The 16,993-nt window shown below is 43.4% G+C and overlaps 2 protein-coding genes across 2 annotated transcripts in view; one reads left to right on the forward strand and one right to left on the reverse strand.

Moving 5' to 3' along the window:
• On the reverse strand, positions 1–9,838 carry LOC137915937 (vesicle-associated membrane protein 5-like). The gene is made up of 3 exons (XM_068759059.1): positions 9,590–9,838; positions 4,466–4,609; positions 1–225 (listed from the first exon to the last, which is right to left on the reverse strand). Exons 1-3 carry the CDS (start codon positions 9,590–9,592, stop codon positions 82–84), a joined length of 291 nt encoding a protein of 96 aa, XP_068615160.1. The 5' UTR covers positions 9,593–9,838; the 3' UTR covers positions 1–81.
• Positions 9,792–16,993, forward strand: part of LOC137915940 (AT-rich interactive domain-containing protein 3A-like) — a 20,188-nt gene continuing 12,986 nt past the window's right edge. Inside the window, exons 1-3 of the mRNA XM_068759061.1 lie at positions 9,792–9,965; positions 13,658–14,287; positions 15,072–15,144. Coding sequence (XP_068615162.1) covers positions 9,792–9,965; positions 13,658–14,287; positions 15,072–15,144 — 877 coding nt within the window. The remainder of the gene's footprint in view (positions 9,966–13,657; positions 14,288–15,071; positions 15,145–16,993) is intronic.

The following is a 16,993-nucleotide window of genomic DNA, read 5'->3' on the forward strand; positions in this document are numbered from 1 at the left end:
ACACCTCTCCTCAGGGACCATCGAGCTTTGCCCATGTCACCATCTTCGTTTAGTCAGCTATGGAGCTGCCATCCTGCTGTACTACCCGACAATGGCATAGATGATGAGTCCAACGATGATGAGTCCAGCTACCACTCCGACACCGATGAACAGAAACAACATCTTCTTGTTCTCCCATCTTTTCTTCTGCTTCACCTGGTTGGCGGTCTTTTCAAACGTTTTACTCTGCAGGACAAAAAGACACAAATAGAAGAAGATGCTCCTTCAAACATCTTGAAGACATGGATAAAAAATAACCTTTATACATACTAATCTTTACATATGGACTTACACGTGTATTTTCAATCTACAGACTAAACGTCACAGGTATATTTCTACTTCCTGTGTGTAGAAGCCAAATGCAACTGATGGAGTGCGGTTCCTATTTTGTGCACTGTGTGGCGCTGTGGCCATGTGGGGTATATAAGGCAGGGCCAATCAGGGGGTGAACAGGTGTTGACCCGGAAGGGCACATAGGTTTTGACCGCTCTGGCGGGATCGCTGTACCCAGATGTTCGGGATTATTGAATATTATAAGTTGTTGTATTTTGTAATAAATTAGTGACATTTTATTCTCTTAAACCCGCTTCTGGACTCTCCTTTTCTTTGGATACGGCGAAACCAAGACGTAGCCACAGAGCGCGTCGAACCGAGAACGACCGGCAACACTCCAATAGCCCAGCATTGGGCTGGCTATTATACTGTCAAAACCTGCCCGATTGGAGTAAACGCGGAACCTCAGGAGACCTGTCTTTGGGAGACAGCCAGTGATGATCGTGTGAGCTGCGGCGTGGAGAAGTGGCCCACGAAGATAGATTTGACAGCAGTCAGCTGTTCCGCGGAGCGCTGTGGACCGGAGCTGGATTACGGAGCTGGACTGGAGCGCTGAACACCATCGCGTGGATTTACAATAAAGGCGCCCGACGAGAGGTACGTGTAGCGCTCCACCACCAAAGGCCTATTGTGCGCGCACATTAAATCCAACGCATTGATGAACATTGAGCGCGTTTTACGCATTGAAGCGTTGCGCTTTCGCAGATTGCGCTGGATCACGTGACTCGTTGACCTACTTTCCTTTGCGCTCACTTGAGCTGAATCTCGCGATACGAACTATGGAGGCGTGCGCTTTGGACGTGGACTCAAATGCTGGAAATGAACAACTTGCTAATGGTGTAACTCAGAAACGTGTTGTGAAATTAACAGGAGAGGCTTTAGCTGAGAAGTTTGAGAAGTTACAACATATTAGAAAGTCCAAGTTAAATAAGGCATCTAACATTAGAAGGGAGTTGGATGATTTAATGTCTGATGGTGATAAAACAAAGGTGATAAATGCTTTTGATGAATTGAAATTGATTTGTGATGATGCTAAAGGTGTACATGAGTCATTTATGGGTTTACTGCCGGCTGAAGAGGCTGAAAAGCATGAAATATGGTTTAAGGCAAAAATGATCCCAAACAATGAGTGTTTTGCCAATGTCAGTTTATGGCTTTCTCAAACTGTAACCCAACCTCAGCCAAATATGAATGAAAAGGGTGACAACGATGAACTCTCTCCTGAAGACAGCATCTCAAATATAAGTCGCAGAAGCAGTCAAAGGAGCTACACGTCTAGTGCTTCATCTGCTAGATTACAGGCAGCAGCAGATAGAGCTGCAGTTTTGGCTCGAGTTAAAATATTGAAGGAGCGACATGTTATTGAAGAAGAGGAAGCAAAATTGAGAAGAAGAAAGGAGATGCTTGATTTGGAGGCTGAACTGGCGGCATCGGAAGCAAGGTTGGAAATTTATGATGCCGAAGAAAAGTGTCAGTCACAAGCGTACTCAAATACGAAGGGTATATGCAATAGAAACAGGATGGCAACAAATGATCGATTTACACAAAATGAAACACAACGTCAGTCGCTCACCGCTATGCAGACACCTGGAGACCTTCTAACGATCATGAGCAGACAAACTGAGATTATAGCAGCTTTAATGAACCAGCAGCGGTCAATGACGCTCCCACCAAGAGACATTCCAATCTTTGACGGCGATCCCTTGCATTACAGGACCTTTATAAAAACATTTGAGCAAGGAGTGGAAAGTAAAGCAACCGCAGCAGACTGTTTGTACTATTTGGAGCAATTCACCAGAGGCCCGCCTCTCGAACTGGTGCGGAGTTGTCAACATATGGACCCAGATCGTGGCTACGTGGTGGCCAAGGCTCTACTGCAAGATCGATTTGGAAATCCTTACAAAACAGCTACTGCATACATCAGCAAGGCTTTGTCATGGCAGACTATAAGAGCAGACGACACCAGGGCACTTCAGAGCTATGCACTATTTCTGCGTGGCTGCTGCAACATCATGGAGGAGCTGGAATATGTGCAGGAACTGGACATGCCTGTGAATATGAGGGCAATCCTTGCAAAGCTCCCGTATAGGATGAAAGAACGCTGGCAGAGCAGGGCTCATGACATCATGGAGTCTACTGGCCACAGAGCTAGATTTAATGATCTGGTGGGATTCATGGAGCGTCATGTGAGGATCCGTTCAGATCCCTTTTTTGGAGATCTGCAAGAATACAGTTCTAATACAACATTAAACCAGCCAAAGTCACAACCCAGCCATAGAGAGAAGGGGCATGTGGTCGCCAGCACAGTGACCGCTATGGGCTCTCACAACGAAGTTAAGCCGTCACGCCCAATCAAGGAGAACGAACGCTGTGTTTGCTGCTCTGTGGAACACGCACTGGAAAACTGTCAGCAGTTTAAGGAGAAGAGACACGCAGACAAAGTGTTCATATTGAGGAAAGGGGGAGTGTGTTTTGGATGCCTTCATCGAGGCCATGTCAGCCGTAATTGTGAAGCAAGATTGCAATGTGAGATCTGTAATCAATATCATCCGACTGTGTTGCACATAGATCGACAGATCACTGTTTTAGAAGATGGACTGGAATCACCAGAACCCACCTCAGTCTTTCATACGACTTATGGACATACAGGGGCCGGCAGAGGTCGCACCACGCTGTCAGTGCTTCCTGTTAGGGATGGGAATGATGAGCTGGACACTGGGACGATGTCAGCCAGAGGAGAGACCAATTTCCAAGCTGTGTCTGGTGTATGAGGTCTAGTTATTGTTGTGATGATTCAATATTTGTTGTATTTTATGAAATGTTGAGAATTGCCATGTGTGGTACCACGCCAATTAGGGGCCGGTGTGTAGAAGCCAAATGCAACTGATGGAGTGCGGTTCCTATTTTGTGCACTGTGTGGCGCTGTGGCCATGTGGGGTATATAAGGCAGGGCCAATCAGGGGGTGAACAGGTGTTGACCCGGAAGGGCACATAGGTTTTGACCGCTCTGGCGGGATCGCTGTACCCAGATGTTCGGGATTATTGAATATTATAAGTTGTTGTATTTTGTAATAAATTAGTGACATTTTATTCTCTTAAACCCGCTTCTGGACTCTCCTTTTCTTTGGATACGGCGAAACCAAGACGTAGCCACAGAGCGCGTCGAACCGAGAACGACCGGCAACACTCCAATAGCCCAGCATTGGGCTGGCTATTATACTGTGTGTGGACTAAAGATTCCTGCTGGTTCCACACTTTTTCGTTCTAGAGCTTATATTCAATCTGTGAATGTAAACAACGGATCCATGAAGGTGTCGACTAGCAGTCGCTTTGTTCCCTGTTATATCACAAAGTGATTGTCATGAAGTCGACAGACAGAAACACATCTTGAGTTCAGGTTCAAGCAAGACAGACAGAGCAGCACTCAAAGAGGCCCTGGGTCCCACAATGAAACACAGCTGCACAAACAAACCCAAACCCTAACCGGGTTTCCATAAACAGCAGTCGTGTTCTTAGAGATGTCTGTTGTCATATTTGGAGCTTCATAATGAGCAACTTTATCATTATCAGGTATGGACTGGACTGGAGACGGACCAGTCCAGAACTCAGACTCTTTTATTCTGTTGAAAGGTGACAGGATGTGTCTTCAACGTCTGCAGGAATAATCCGGTATGTCCCTGAAAAAGCATCACAGATCGTTTTAAAGGGGACATATTATGAAAAACTCACTTTTCCCATGTTTCTGCACTATTATGGTGATTTGGGGTCCTTATCAACCCCCTGCTGGTTGACCCCCTGATGGACATTTGCCTTGTGGCATGTCCTGGTCTCGCTCGTCTTAACCTTTGAGACCAGCTTGTTTCATTCATCTTAGTAAACAATAGGAAATACCTTTCTATAAATAGAACCATAAAACACAATCAGGATGTAAATGCACATTTGCTTTCCTCTCTAGTTCCACCTAAGGTGTGTTTATAGACTTCCATATGGCATTTCCTCGTTTTAATCCTGAGAGGCCTGTTGAATGGGAGTCTTTCACCTTATCAGTGCCACCAGACGCTTCCACTGAGAGCTCTAAAATAAACCGGGTTACCTTTGCCAGCAGCTCCTCGGCTCTATCCTCCAGGTCATCCAGTTTTCCAGACCGCTCATCAGCCTTGTTCAGGTTTTCCATCATGATGACCGTTACCTCCTCCACGCCATCCTGGGCCTGCTGCAGGCGGCTCTTCCCATTCTCCTGTCCAATTAAAACACAGAATGGCTTAGGGGTCAGGCAGACTCAGTCGTTTTGGACTTTTTGGAGGATGTTTGCATGCTCACATTGTTTGAACTTTCCTGTCATGAAAGAAAAATTGTTCCTTTCTTGGGTAAAATCTCTCGGCGGTGGAAGGCAGTTAGCACGATGGGTCCGTGAAGTCATATTCTAAAAGTACCCAGGAGCCTATCCCAGATGCCCAACGTGATCTGGGTTAGGCTTGTCCAGGGTGGACAAGTCACCAGTTCATCACAGAGCAAAGCAAACAACAAACCACGCTCACATCTACGGGTAGTTTAAAGACACCAATTCACCTCTACCTCTTTTGTGTGTAGACCTGAAGGGAACCCTCAAAGAGCTCATGACACGAAATTGACATTTTAAAACATAATATATAATCAAGAAATCTGAACACAATGGAATATTTAAAAGTTACAAAACACGCATTGCATGATCCTACTGAGAGCAAAAAACCTTTCTGGTGATTAGCATTTTAGCACACTGGACGAGGATGGACCCGGAAATGACGAGAACCTAATCTAATTTGTTGACAGGATGGACAGCAGCTTTTAACCAGTGACTTTATGGACGTTTTTATATTTTAGACGGAGGAAAGTGCTTGCGATGCCTTCGCATTGTGTTGTGGGATTTTGCTCAAATGCCCACAAGGACGGTGTCACATTATTTACGTTTCCTAAAGATCCGGAGTCGCATTCATAGCGGGTGAATCCGGTCAGACGCACAGGTGAGCCGTGGCTCCCTCCTCCACCTCTCTTCTCTGTTCGGAACATTTTGAGCTGGATTGTTTTGATTCCGTTCCCACGATAAAGGAATCGCTGTTCAGTTCAACATAAACGCGTGTCGTTGCCTGCAGCTGTGCGTGTCGGTTCCCACGGCGTCCGTGGACCGAGCAGCACGAAACCCGCGTCGTCCGTGGACCGAGCAGCACGCAGCAGGCGTCGAGTGTTCGTGAATGTATTCCTACTTCTACAAGCTCAACTTCCATCCCAGTTACATCTTGTGTCCAGAAGATGCTGGTACATATTCAAAGCAATGTTTCTAAAATTATCAATTTATCGGATTTAGTGTCAGATTCCCTAAACGGGTTACACCTGAAACTAATAATTTTTTTTTTTACTAATTTACCTTATTTACATTATAGAATGTTTATTTTTCAGGTTCTTCCATGCGCTATAGCTGAATATGACGACCTTGTTGCTGCTCAGGCTGCAGGGGAACCGACCCAGCCAGGCTGTGAAGGGTCCCATATCACGTTTCACCACAAGCAGATGTTAACATTTATAATACAAAGATGTTTACACACTGCATTGAAGTAGCTACAGACTTGAAACAAGCTTCGCCTGTTGATCATCACCAGGATCAAACCCGATCCAGTTCCTGATCCCTTTCTTTGGACGGAGTTCTCTTCTATTCGCAGCAATGCTGTTACTTCCTGTATCGCTCGCTACGGAAGCTCGCGAGGAGGAATATTGGAACAAAACGCGGATACACTGTGGCCGAGGAAAACTCGAGTTTGCAAAATTAACATTGATTTTAGCAGAAAAAAAACGATCAATTTCATTCCCAGCCCTAATTTGTATATATATATTTATTACAAAACCTGTTGTCGTGCACCGTTCTCATGCCCTGTATTCTGCACTTGTTTTATATGTCCTTTGAATGTGTCCGTCCACAGTATGTATGTCGACTGCTGCAAACCAAATTGCCCTCCGCGGGACAAACGAATAAAGTGAAGTGAGTTAACCGTTTCTTCAATGAGAGATATTCCTACTTCCGTAAACGGAGGCTTTCTGGATCTCGATCCATGCAGCTTGTTGTCCAACAGGTTTCTAGGATGACTAAAAAGACGAATACTTCTGATAGAGACCAGTTAGGCTTGTTGTTGTCTAAACACAGCGACAGTCCTGCTATCAGAACAGAAACCAGGGTACTTTCACTGCTCTTTAGTAATGCAACGAGCTGATGGGGTTGGACGATAGTTTTCATATACCAGTATAAATTCTTCCAATAATAAAGAAAATGACTTGTACTGGTATAAATGATAACTTAAAATGGCAAAAAGCGGAGTTTATGACGTGCTTTTCCTGCAACTGTCGCACTGTATTGACGGATTGTCGCCTCCTGTGTACCGCAGCATGGTCCAGCGGTGGCGACGACAACAAGCATGACAAAGAAATTGTTGCTAATCGGGGAAGTACCTCTATAATACGGAAGTGCTTTGGTTTCATTAAAGCAGATGTAGAGCAAGAGACCACAATATGCTAAATTTGTAAAGCAACGGTGACGGCAAAAGGCGGGAACACGACAAATGTGTTCTACCATCTCAAGGGCAAACACAGTCGAGTATGAAGAGAGTGTCATGAAGCGTGACACTAATGGCTGTAATGTCAGTATCCCTGTCAACATGGGGCGTGAAGCCAACGTGGCTCACGCAGTTCACACCATTCTCCCTCCGAGCTGTCAATCAGAACACCATAGCTCTGAAGACAGGGCGACACGGAACACGCGGGATTTGATTGGGGTTTTAATATATCAATATGTGCAGATGAAAAATGAATACTCTCTGGGGAAACAAAATATCGATATATATTATAATAATAATAATGCATTGGTTTTATAAAGCGCTTTTCTGGACACTCAAAGATGCTTTGCATTGTGCATTATTCATTCACTCCATACTTGGTGGTGGTGAAGCTACTGTTGTAGCCACAGTTACCCTGGGGTAGATACAGCTGCCCTGGGGCGGACTGACAGGAGCGGCTACATTCACACAAGCAATGTGGGTGAAGTGTCTTGCCCAAGGGCACAACGACAGTGTACACATGTGCCGGAGCCGTGATCGCCAACCTCTCGGCCATAGGACGACCCGCTCAACCACCGGCGCCACCGTCGCCCCAGGCAAATCGATTTTTTTCTACACGCCGAGTCACCGAGTACGTCGACACTTAACCAGTCAAAAATACAAACATATATTTGAAAGTTGAGTTGAAGTTTACAGTGTTAGTTCAGACAATATTTAGCTGTATTTCTGTTTCGTAATTTGCATTTGCTACTAAACTGTATACTTAAATTCTGAATACTTTGCACTGATCTAGTTTGGTAAACACTAAATGCACTTTTATTGCACAGTTTGTTACCAATAAATCAATAAATGTGATTTACAATTTGAGACAAATGCATTTAATTGTACGGGTTAAGGTATGTATGCTTTTTATACAAGACTCCGCCCAAATTAATTATATCGTCATATCGCGATGCAGCCCAAAAATATAGCGATACATGCCGAGGTCCATATCGCTCAATCCTATCGATGAGTAATGGAAGGAATTAAACCAAGTAGAAGAAGTGTAGTCAGATCATGACACTCTTGTATGTCCTCTACACATACAAGAGTAGCTGGAGATGGACAGGAAGCCTGCAGCAGGATATTCAAAGCAGTTTCACCTCAAAGCTATCGGTGTTCTCCTTCACCTTTGCACTCTGAGCCACGACAGGAAACCAACAGACAGAACAAATAATCTCGTCTGAGCATGTTGCTTTCAATCACAACCTGCTTTCTGCAGGCCCGCGGTGTGGCCAGCTGGCGTGCGTGGTTCACCGATTCCTAGTTGAACAATATTGTGTTTAAAATTCATCTGGCAGCATCTCGACACAGGAACTGCTGCCCAGTCCAGTTCCCTTGCTTGCTTCCTTCCTTCCTTCCCTCTCTCCTGCCTACATTAATGTACCTGGAATATCTACGGGCCCCCCAAACCCACATCATGTAACAGCATTCTGTGCAGTGTAGCAATCATCCGATTTGATGAATCAATAGATAATTATATTCATCATGTAATGGGACGTCCTTCATATTTAAGGAGAACATTCATGAAGGTTAGTGGGACATAAGTCAAAAGATTATTCCTAATTACAGGTTATGATTTCACCCGTTTTTCTGTTTGCCAGCAGGATTATGCAGAATCTACTGAATGTGGTTCTTTTTCTTGTATTTCTGAGGGAATAAAGCATGAAACTAGATGGACAGATGGACATGGTGTCAAAGAGTGAGGACCATTTGTTGGTATCCAACCAGAGAGAATATCCTTGAATGACAGTTAACAGGTGGAACAGGTTGATGTACGTCAACATGACTTCATTTATAGTAAAAGGATCTGTAATGGAAGACAGATATCTCTTCCATTTTTACATCTCGTTTTATTACCCCTCATCTTTTTGATTCTATGCCGGTAAAACTAGAACTAGATCAGTACATAGTATGTGTCTTTTTAATTTATTGTTATTTTGCATCAATTCAGTAATTTAATATTGGTTTTATTTTTATTTTTATTGGTACTGTTAAATGTCGATGATTTATGTACCAAGGACTTTCAACGGAAACAAGACCGCAAGGATGCAGGACGCAACACAGGATGTTTGACTGTACTTGTACTGTAATACATTCTACTGTGTGACTGTACTTGTACTGTAATACATTCTATTGTTTGACTGTACTTGTACTCTAACATTCTATCTATTAAATATTCATATTCATATTCATCCACGCTTTGCAGTTGTGGTTTTTAAATGTTTGTATATCCTCCTGAGACGCAGCCCGTTGACATGCGTCCCTCCAGAGGACATGTCAAGGGGCTGAGACGCAGCCCGTCGACATGCGTCCCTCCAGAGGACATGTCAAGGGTCTGGCTCTCAGGAGGATGTTTGAATTTATTCTACAATTCAAGAATATTCTCAAAGTATTACACGTTCCTAACTCTGTAAATATATGCTGTTATAACTGGAGCAATAACAAAGATGACTCTCACACTCGTTGAGCTTGAATTTAAAATAGAAGCCTGCTGTTCCCGTGCCCAGCTCGCCTCCCTCCGGGGGGGGGCATTAAGCTCCTCTCCGGGTCTTCTATATCAGCTATCATGATAAGGGGGGGCTTTAATGTTCTCTTACCATGCGTGTCGCGTGTCTCGTCCTGTTTACGTCGAGACTCGAACCAACTCTGCGGGTTGGAACTTGCCTCCGTGTTCCGGTTCGGCTGTTTTCTCTCGTCTGAGGATCCCTTTAGAGAGTTCGGGCTCGCCTCCGGTACTTTCGGTTCTCCGATCGGCGGTCGGCCCTCAAACTAAACGAACGGACTCCGGACAGTGTCGTTATGGTGCGTTCAGGGGCAGTTCGGCCCTCAAACTACTGGACTCCGGACGGTGTTGTTATGGTGCGTTCAGGGGCAGTTCGGCCCTCAAACTACTGGACTCCGGACGGTGTCGTTATGGTGCGTTCAGGGGCAGTTCGGCCCTCAAACTACCGGACTCCGGACGGTGTCGTTATGGTGCGTTCAGGGGCAGTTCCGGAATGCCAAGTATTGCAAAATTGCAGCCACGTGACATCAACGAGTTCGGGCTTGTTGAGTTTCAGCAACTTGGGAGCATATTTCTCTGTTTGCTGTAAAGTGTGAGATAATCGGCAGACCTACTTTAAAAGTGTCCCACCGCTATAAATTAAACCCAGCCTACTGATTAAGAACCTTGTTTTATACCATGATATTTAGGTATCGTTCTAAATATATGCTCAGGCACCCTTGAAGGAGACATATTCTACTCTTTCTCCACAAGTTAACACAGTTCTCGGGCACTTATGTGAAATATCTGTGCCAGTCTTTGGTCAAAATAGCAAGCAGACACACCTGCCGACGCACCTGTTCCTAATTAACAATGTTGTTTAAATAGAGTGCAGCGCCACCTCGAGGTCCCACCCATTACATTTAGCTGACCCAAAATCTCTCAGCCCTGGAATCATGTGGGAGACAAAAGTCATTTTGCTACAGCTAACTGGATGCAGCGGCATAAAATGCATGCATTGACTTGAATTAGTGTGTATTTTCTAGTTTTTAATACATATGATCCAGTGACGTGCGGTGAGGCACAGTCAGATTTACTAATAAATGAACCTACAGCTTGTTCATCATTTGATTGGCAACATTTAACGTGTTTTGTTTAAAAATTCGTACCAGCATTTTTTTACATATTGTCACAAACCTGGCTCATCAGTTTATGACAAAAAGGGGAGACCACACTATACCTGTCGGATTCCGCACACACACCTCCGGTGTGTCTCCGGTCTACCGTGGAGGAGAATGGGGGGGTAACGGCGCAGGTTGATGCTGCTGTCTGAGGGTGGGGCAGAGAGAAAGAGAGAGAGAGAGAGAGAGAGCGCGCAGACCGACAGATATACGAGCAATATCGGAGGAAAAGCTGGGCTTCATTTGACAGCTTATGTTCTCCAGAACATTACAGAACACTCGTTCACATGATGTGATTATCATGTAATTATCATTACCATTAGCATTGATAAAGGGAATGCCAATGCTCCTGCGGAGTCGGATTGCCTTGGTGGTTTCGGTTACTTCATTGTTTCTTTGTTTTCTGCTCCAGCAGTCTCTCAGAACTGAAGAAGTCTCTTGGATGAGAGGTGAAACGTCTGCGATCAAACTTGAACAAGTCCAGTCGATTATTCTTTTCTGCTCTTCGTGATATACCCTGACCTGGATGACTGAGAACCCACACAGACTTTACGCATCTTATTATTCATCGTCATTAATTTATACATAATTTCACATTCATACACGGAGGATGGAATATTTTAGCATTTTTCTGATGGATGCAGCACATTAGTTAGGCCTGAACACAACAAAAGGCTTCTTCTGGGAATTGTTGCACAAAAACAAAGGGAATATTCAGCATGTTGATACCCTCCCATCACATCATTGTCTAACAATGGGTGTGAGACTCACATGATGCAGCAGTCCGAGGTCGGGTCCATTTCCCATCAGTGGCAAACTATCAGCCAGTTTTTGTTTGTGTCTCTCTAAGAGGCTGTTGTTCCAGAAACCCACAGGCCTGAATATTTGAGTCACATAAACAGCACACCCACTCTGGTTGCAGAGTTTCATTGTTGTTGAGTCAACAGGCAGGGACAATCTGTTACGACCTTTTCTGCAGTTGGCATCCATTAAATTCCTCTTGAACTATAATTATTCTGCATATCACAGTCTGCCACGAAAGCGCCATGGAACTTTGTGTGTGTTTGTTGGGTGTATTTGCTTTTACTGTCGGCCTGAAAAAAGAAAAAGATAATTCTCCATCATTTCAACTCATCTGACAGGAGAGAGCAGTTTTAAAAGTAAAAAATATATATAATCAACTGATAAAAGCCCAAGAAGAGCCCAAGAAGAGATACTGAAGTTTTTAAATAGAAGAGATAAGAGTTAATTGCTGGACATTAAAGTTTCATCTATTTCTAACACACGTGTGCACAGAGAAGGCATTCCTGGGACAGGTCTTACCAGCTGGGCCTGATTTATGGTACACCCTATTTATCTGTTGCTACATTCTTCACAGCACTCAAACTAACTTTTGAGTTCAAGCTTGCACAGTTAAAAGTTCTCTTCATTAAGGACTTTCAGTTTCGGACACAGAACAATGGGTTCATATTTTCATGAATGAGTAATCAGTCTGGTTACCACATTCTGAAGGAGCTGCTATTCACTGTTTAGACTTTAGATAATACCGCATGAATGTTTCAGAATCAGAATCAGACAAAACTTTATTATCCCCGTGAGGGGCAATTTGTTGCACAGCCAGCAGAGACACACAGCAATTCAGTCAACACACAATTAAAACATAACAAGTGCACAAGTGGCATAGAAGCTGTTTATAACAGGTTGTTGATAAAACCAATCGATGCAGGAAGAAATGCATTTTGGAATCTATTTGTCCTGCACTTTGGTACCATTTACCGACGACCGGAAGGCAGCAGCCTGTATTCAGAGGACAGCCGGTGAGTCGGGTCAGCCAGGACAGCTTGTGCTTTTTTTTTTTTTTACTTTGACTATCTACAGGACAGAGAGCTCCTTAAAGCAAATTTAAACTGATAAATCTCTGTCCTGGTGATATTATTGATGTAATTATGTAATTATCAAAGAGAGATCTGTATCCAACATCATTTGAAGACTTGCTGACTTGAACATTGTATTTTTTGCCATCATATTTATTATTATGTGAGTGTGTGATTGAGCATAAACTAAAAGTGTGAGAAACGGCATCTTAGTGACCCAAGAAAACGCAGTACGTTATTCATTCCTCTTGTCTCAGGTCAGTTTAACTCTCTGTCGCCATCTGCTGGATGTAAAACAAACAGCATAAATGAAGAAAGTAAATAATGCACCACAATTGCGAGATGCGAGTTACCATTAAAAAAAACATGAATTCTACGAATCAGTCAAAGAAAAGAGAAAAGCATTTAATACAGTGAGAAAGAGTTAAAAGTCTCTCCGTGGAGCAGAAATTAAATTCTGAGAAGACAGACCAGATGAAAATATAGCAGATTTCTTTCTGTGTAAATTGTAATATTAATTTTTCCACTAAACCTCATCTGCTCTTTTGTCAATGGACTTATGCATGAAAATAGAGATGATGCAGATTTCTCCCCTGTGTGTGTGTGTGGGGGGGGGGGGGGGGATACAGTACAAAACTCCAAAAGAGTTGGAAATGATTGAATTTAAAAAAAAAGTTTATTTTATTCATAACAGCAAACTAACTAATTATACGGATTAGAATTACATACCCCCCCCCCCCCCCCCCCCCCCGTGTTTTTTTTTTTTTTTTTTACCGCGCTCTGCCTCCAGGGGTCATTCATTCATTATCAGTACGTTTTCCACTTGTTGCCAAAAGCAGTTCTGGATTCCGCACCTGAAGAATGAACACCTGGAGCATCTTGAGAGCACAAATATAACAACGATGGTAAGAACAAAGACTTTGGAGTTCCTTTATCTGAGAAACGAAGCTTTTTAGATAGTTTAACAAAACTGTTCGAAGTTGTCGGAAGCTGTTCGTGTTCTCTGTTCCGGCAACAATAAATATTATTTGTAGTCTAAAAAAATATAAAAATGAAATAACGTGTACGAAGATGATTTTAATGTGCCGGTGCTAATCGAGACCCGACCATCCTCCCGTCTCGTTGCAGCAGGGCTCCTTCTCCTCCGGCGGCATCCACCCGCACCAGACCCCCTCGGTGGGGGCCCTCACCGTGTTCCCCGTCCCGGGCCCCCACCCGGGCCCCCACCCGCTGATCGGCCGCATGAAGCTCGAGGCTGTGATGGAGAACCTGCAGCGGCAGCAGGCAGCGCGGCTGGCGGTGGAAGAGAAAGTCCGGCAATCGGAGACAGCGAAAGACCTCCGCTCCACGGCGGAGCCCCACGTCCCTCCCCACGCCCCGGCTTTCCGCCACTACCGGGCGGGGGTGCGAGGAGGAGCAGGAGCGGCCGTCCCGTCCGGCAGAGTGACTCTCCCACGCGTAAATGTCCCCAGAGCCGACGGCGACTCATCCAGAGCGGAAAGCGATGATCAGGAAAGAGAAGAAGAGGAAGATGACATTATGAATGAAGAAGAGGAGGGCAAAGAGCGCGTCGCGCCGAAGCGCTCCCAGCACCGGCAGTCTTTGCTTCACAGAAGCTCTCTGGGTCCTCAGAGCGCACCGATGTACCTCATGGCCAGAGTGCCGTCGGCCTGCGCCCCGGCGCGGCGCGCAGAGTCTCCATCCACGCACAGTCAGGCCCTTCATCACGAGTGGACCTACGAGGAGCAATTCAAACAGGTAAGACAGCGCAGATGTTGCACCGCTGGGTTTCTGGTTTGTTTGCGCGCTCCCCACGGTCACTGGAAGTTCCATATTTCACCGAGCGTTTTGGTTTGAGCGCGTTCTTGCGCGGTGGCCCATAAAGTTCTGCTCCAGCATCAACCTGAGCGACTGATCTGTGCCCCAAACCTGCTCTTCTTTTGTGTTACTGATCACACGACTAACACAACTAACACCTTCACAGTCGGGTCGAGATCTCACTCAGACGATTGACCGGATTCTCTTCAATAATAGTTATAATTGTCTTCCTGATAACTATTTTACAACTCAAGATTGATAAGAAAGATTTTTGTGAACACGTCCTGTTTTTTCTGTCGCTCCTGTAGCGCTGCTGCTGATCATAAGGAAAATACTCAGACCTCCAAGCCGATGTTAAATATATAAATTATTATTTATTATTATTATATTAAAAATATTATTAATGTTTTTAATGTTTTCTTTCACACATCTAATTTTGTCATTGCTAATATTATTATATATTCATTTTCAACAAATTGGTGTCTTTTAATGTCACTAATGTTTTTCTTTTTTTGCCTTAATATTGACAGAATGCAATATTATTAGACAGTACGTTTCTAGAATGGGGAGTCAAAAGGGGATTTGTTTTTAACCAGGCGGTCAAATATTTTCCTTTTAATGTATTACAAATAAAAGTTTAAAAGTAATAATTTTGTCACACTAAAAGTTTTGTTGATACTCTTTGACAAAAAATGTAATATTTTTAATGTATTTACTTTTTCAGTTGTATGAATTGGATAACGATGAAAAACGCAAAGACTTCCTTGATGACCTGTTCACTTTCATGCAGAAAAGGGGTAAGTGATTTCCATTCGCTCAAGAGAATGTTTCTGTCTTCATAAATCTTCTTGACCTCTTGATTTTTCCACGATCCTTTAAAATGTCCATCACGCCAGTTCATGTCAAACCAGAATAAAGTTGTGAATGTGTACAGTTTGACTCGGTCCATGTCCTTCACATGTTCTTCTCTTCTTCATTTCTAACTGACTGGTGGAGCATACAGATGTTTAAACGCTTCGGAGGTTGTTGACACACTGACAGATGAAAAGGTCACACCTTAAGAGTTGAGTCAACTATTATGGGATGTTAAATTCACTGAATCAACAAGTGGTTTGTCTAATTGGGCATCATAGGAACCATTAGCATTATGATGAATGAATCTTGGCTTGGTTAGCTGGACATACTGATGACTAAATCTGATTTCTATATAATAGAAATGAGATATAACAGGAATACGACACAACTGAATCAGAATCCCCAGATGTCTCTCACCTTTAGCATAATAGATAGAAAAATGATGATGATTATTATTTTCCAATTTCCATTTCTTGATTATTCAAAGCATATAATATTAAAACGTTTTAGAAATTTTTTTTAGTAGGATTTTGATTTGAATTAATTTTGGGTACCAAGATTATATTTTTCTTTAGCCACAAGTAAATGTAAAATAAAACGTTTCCCAACTGCTTCTACGCCGTGTCAAACCAATTTCATCAGCACATGCGGTCTGCAGGAAAGTGTTTGCTGATGAACTAATTAGGTTGCTGGGTGGTCACTTGAATTTAAAGACATGGATTGTTGTTGGAAAATTCAATTAAAGATTGATTTTAGACTTAGAGTTGGTGGACATTGTCAGTGCAAAGCCGATCAGCAGCATCCTATCTTCAATACTCACCTTTGACAACTGAGATCAGAATGGGCTACTCCAAATATCCCAATCAATGTTTTGTGAAAGCATCGCTGTCATTCTGCAGCCAGGCTGTCATGCTACCCAGACATCCCACTGAAACATGTCAAACAGTGCTACCTTCCACTCTGGAACTCGCAGGAATGAGGACCCCAGAATGCGGAGACAGAGACCTTTCCTGTTCTATGTTCAGTGTCATTCACACTCATTTGCACTTTAATGCTGTTCTTACCTGACAATGTCTGTCTTTTTTTATAGTCGCTGCATCGGAATTTCGTTCATAATGTGCACTGCAAGGTAAATGTTTTAAATGACAAAAGTCTAAACAGTTCAAAGTCTTTTATAATGCAACACTCAAAACACTCGGAAAATGTACTGGGGGGGGGGGGGGGGCTGGATGTCCAGTAACCAAACAAAAAGAATCACAGTCAACAGAAAGCCAAGGTACCCTGGAAATGCAAAAAGCAAAATAAAAACTCAGTCACGATAATAATAAAAAAATACAAACTTAACCTTGGCAGAGAACTGGCAAATTGAAATGTTCATGAAACAGAGATTTGTGATGATCCGACCATCCATGGTTCAATGGTCACAAACTTCATATGATGAATTCCAGTTGATTGTGGATCAAATGTGATGGTCCCTGCATGCCAACAGCATGCTACCAGCAGTGCTGCGAAAAAGCTAAGATACCTCAAGTAACTCAGCCGCTCAGGACGACTATTCACAGTAAATAATCATTAACCTTCATGTCTTAATGACATTTTATCACGTAGGTTATATGAGAACGTCAACCAGTCGTTTGTACCCATTTTTACAGCAGAGCTGCACGGAACTCATCGTTATGAAAGTTTTACTCCACTGTTTATGTATGTTAGAATAGAAGCACAAGCACTTTGTCATTACACATAAACATGGAATGAAATGAAATCAATTAAAACATGTAACAACAGTTACAT

Source organism: Brachionichthys hirsutus, unplaced genomic scaffold (assembly GCF_040956055.1).
Source record: "Brachionichthys hirsutus isolate HB-005 unplaced genomic scaffold, CSIRO-AGI_Bhir_v1 contig_727, whole genome shotgun sequence".
In the NCBI taxonomy this organism is placed as follows: domain Eukaryota; kingdom Metazoa; phylum Chordata; class Actinopteri; order Lophiiformes; family Brachionichthyidae; genus Brachionichthys; species Brachionichthys hirsutus.

What these genes read in the sequence shown, in the direction of transcription:
- LOC137915937 (XM_068759059.1), bottom strand. An exon ending in CCGAGGAGCTGCTGGCAAAG is followed by an intron (nt 226 to 4,465) that starts GTAACCCGGTTT and finishes TTTGTCCTGCAG; the next exon opens with AGTAAAACGTTTGAAAAGAC.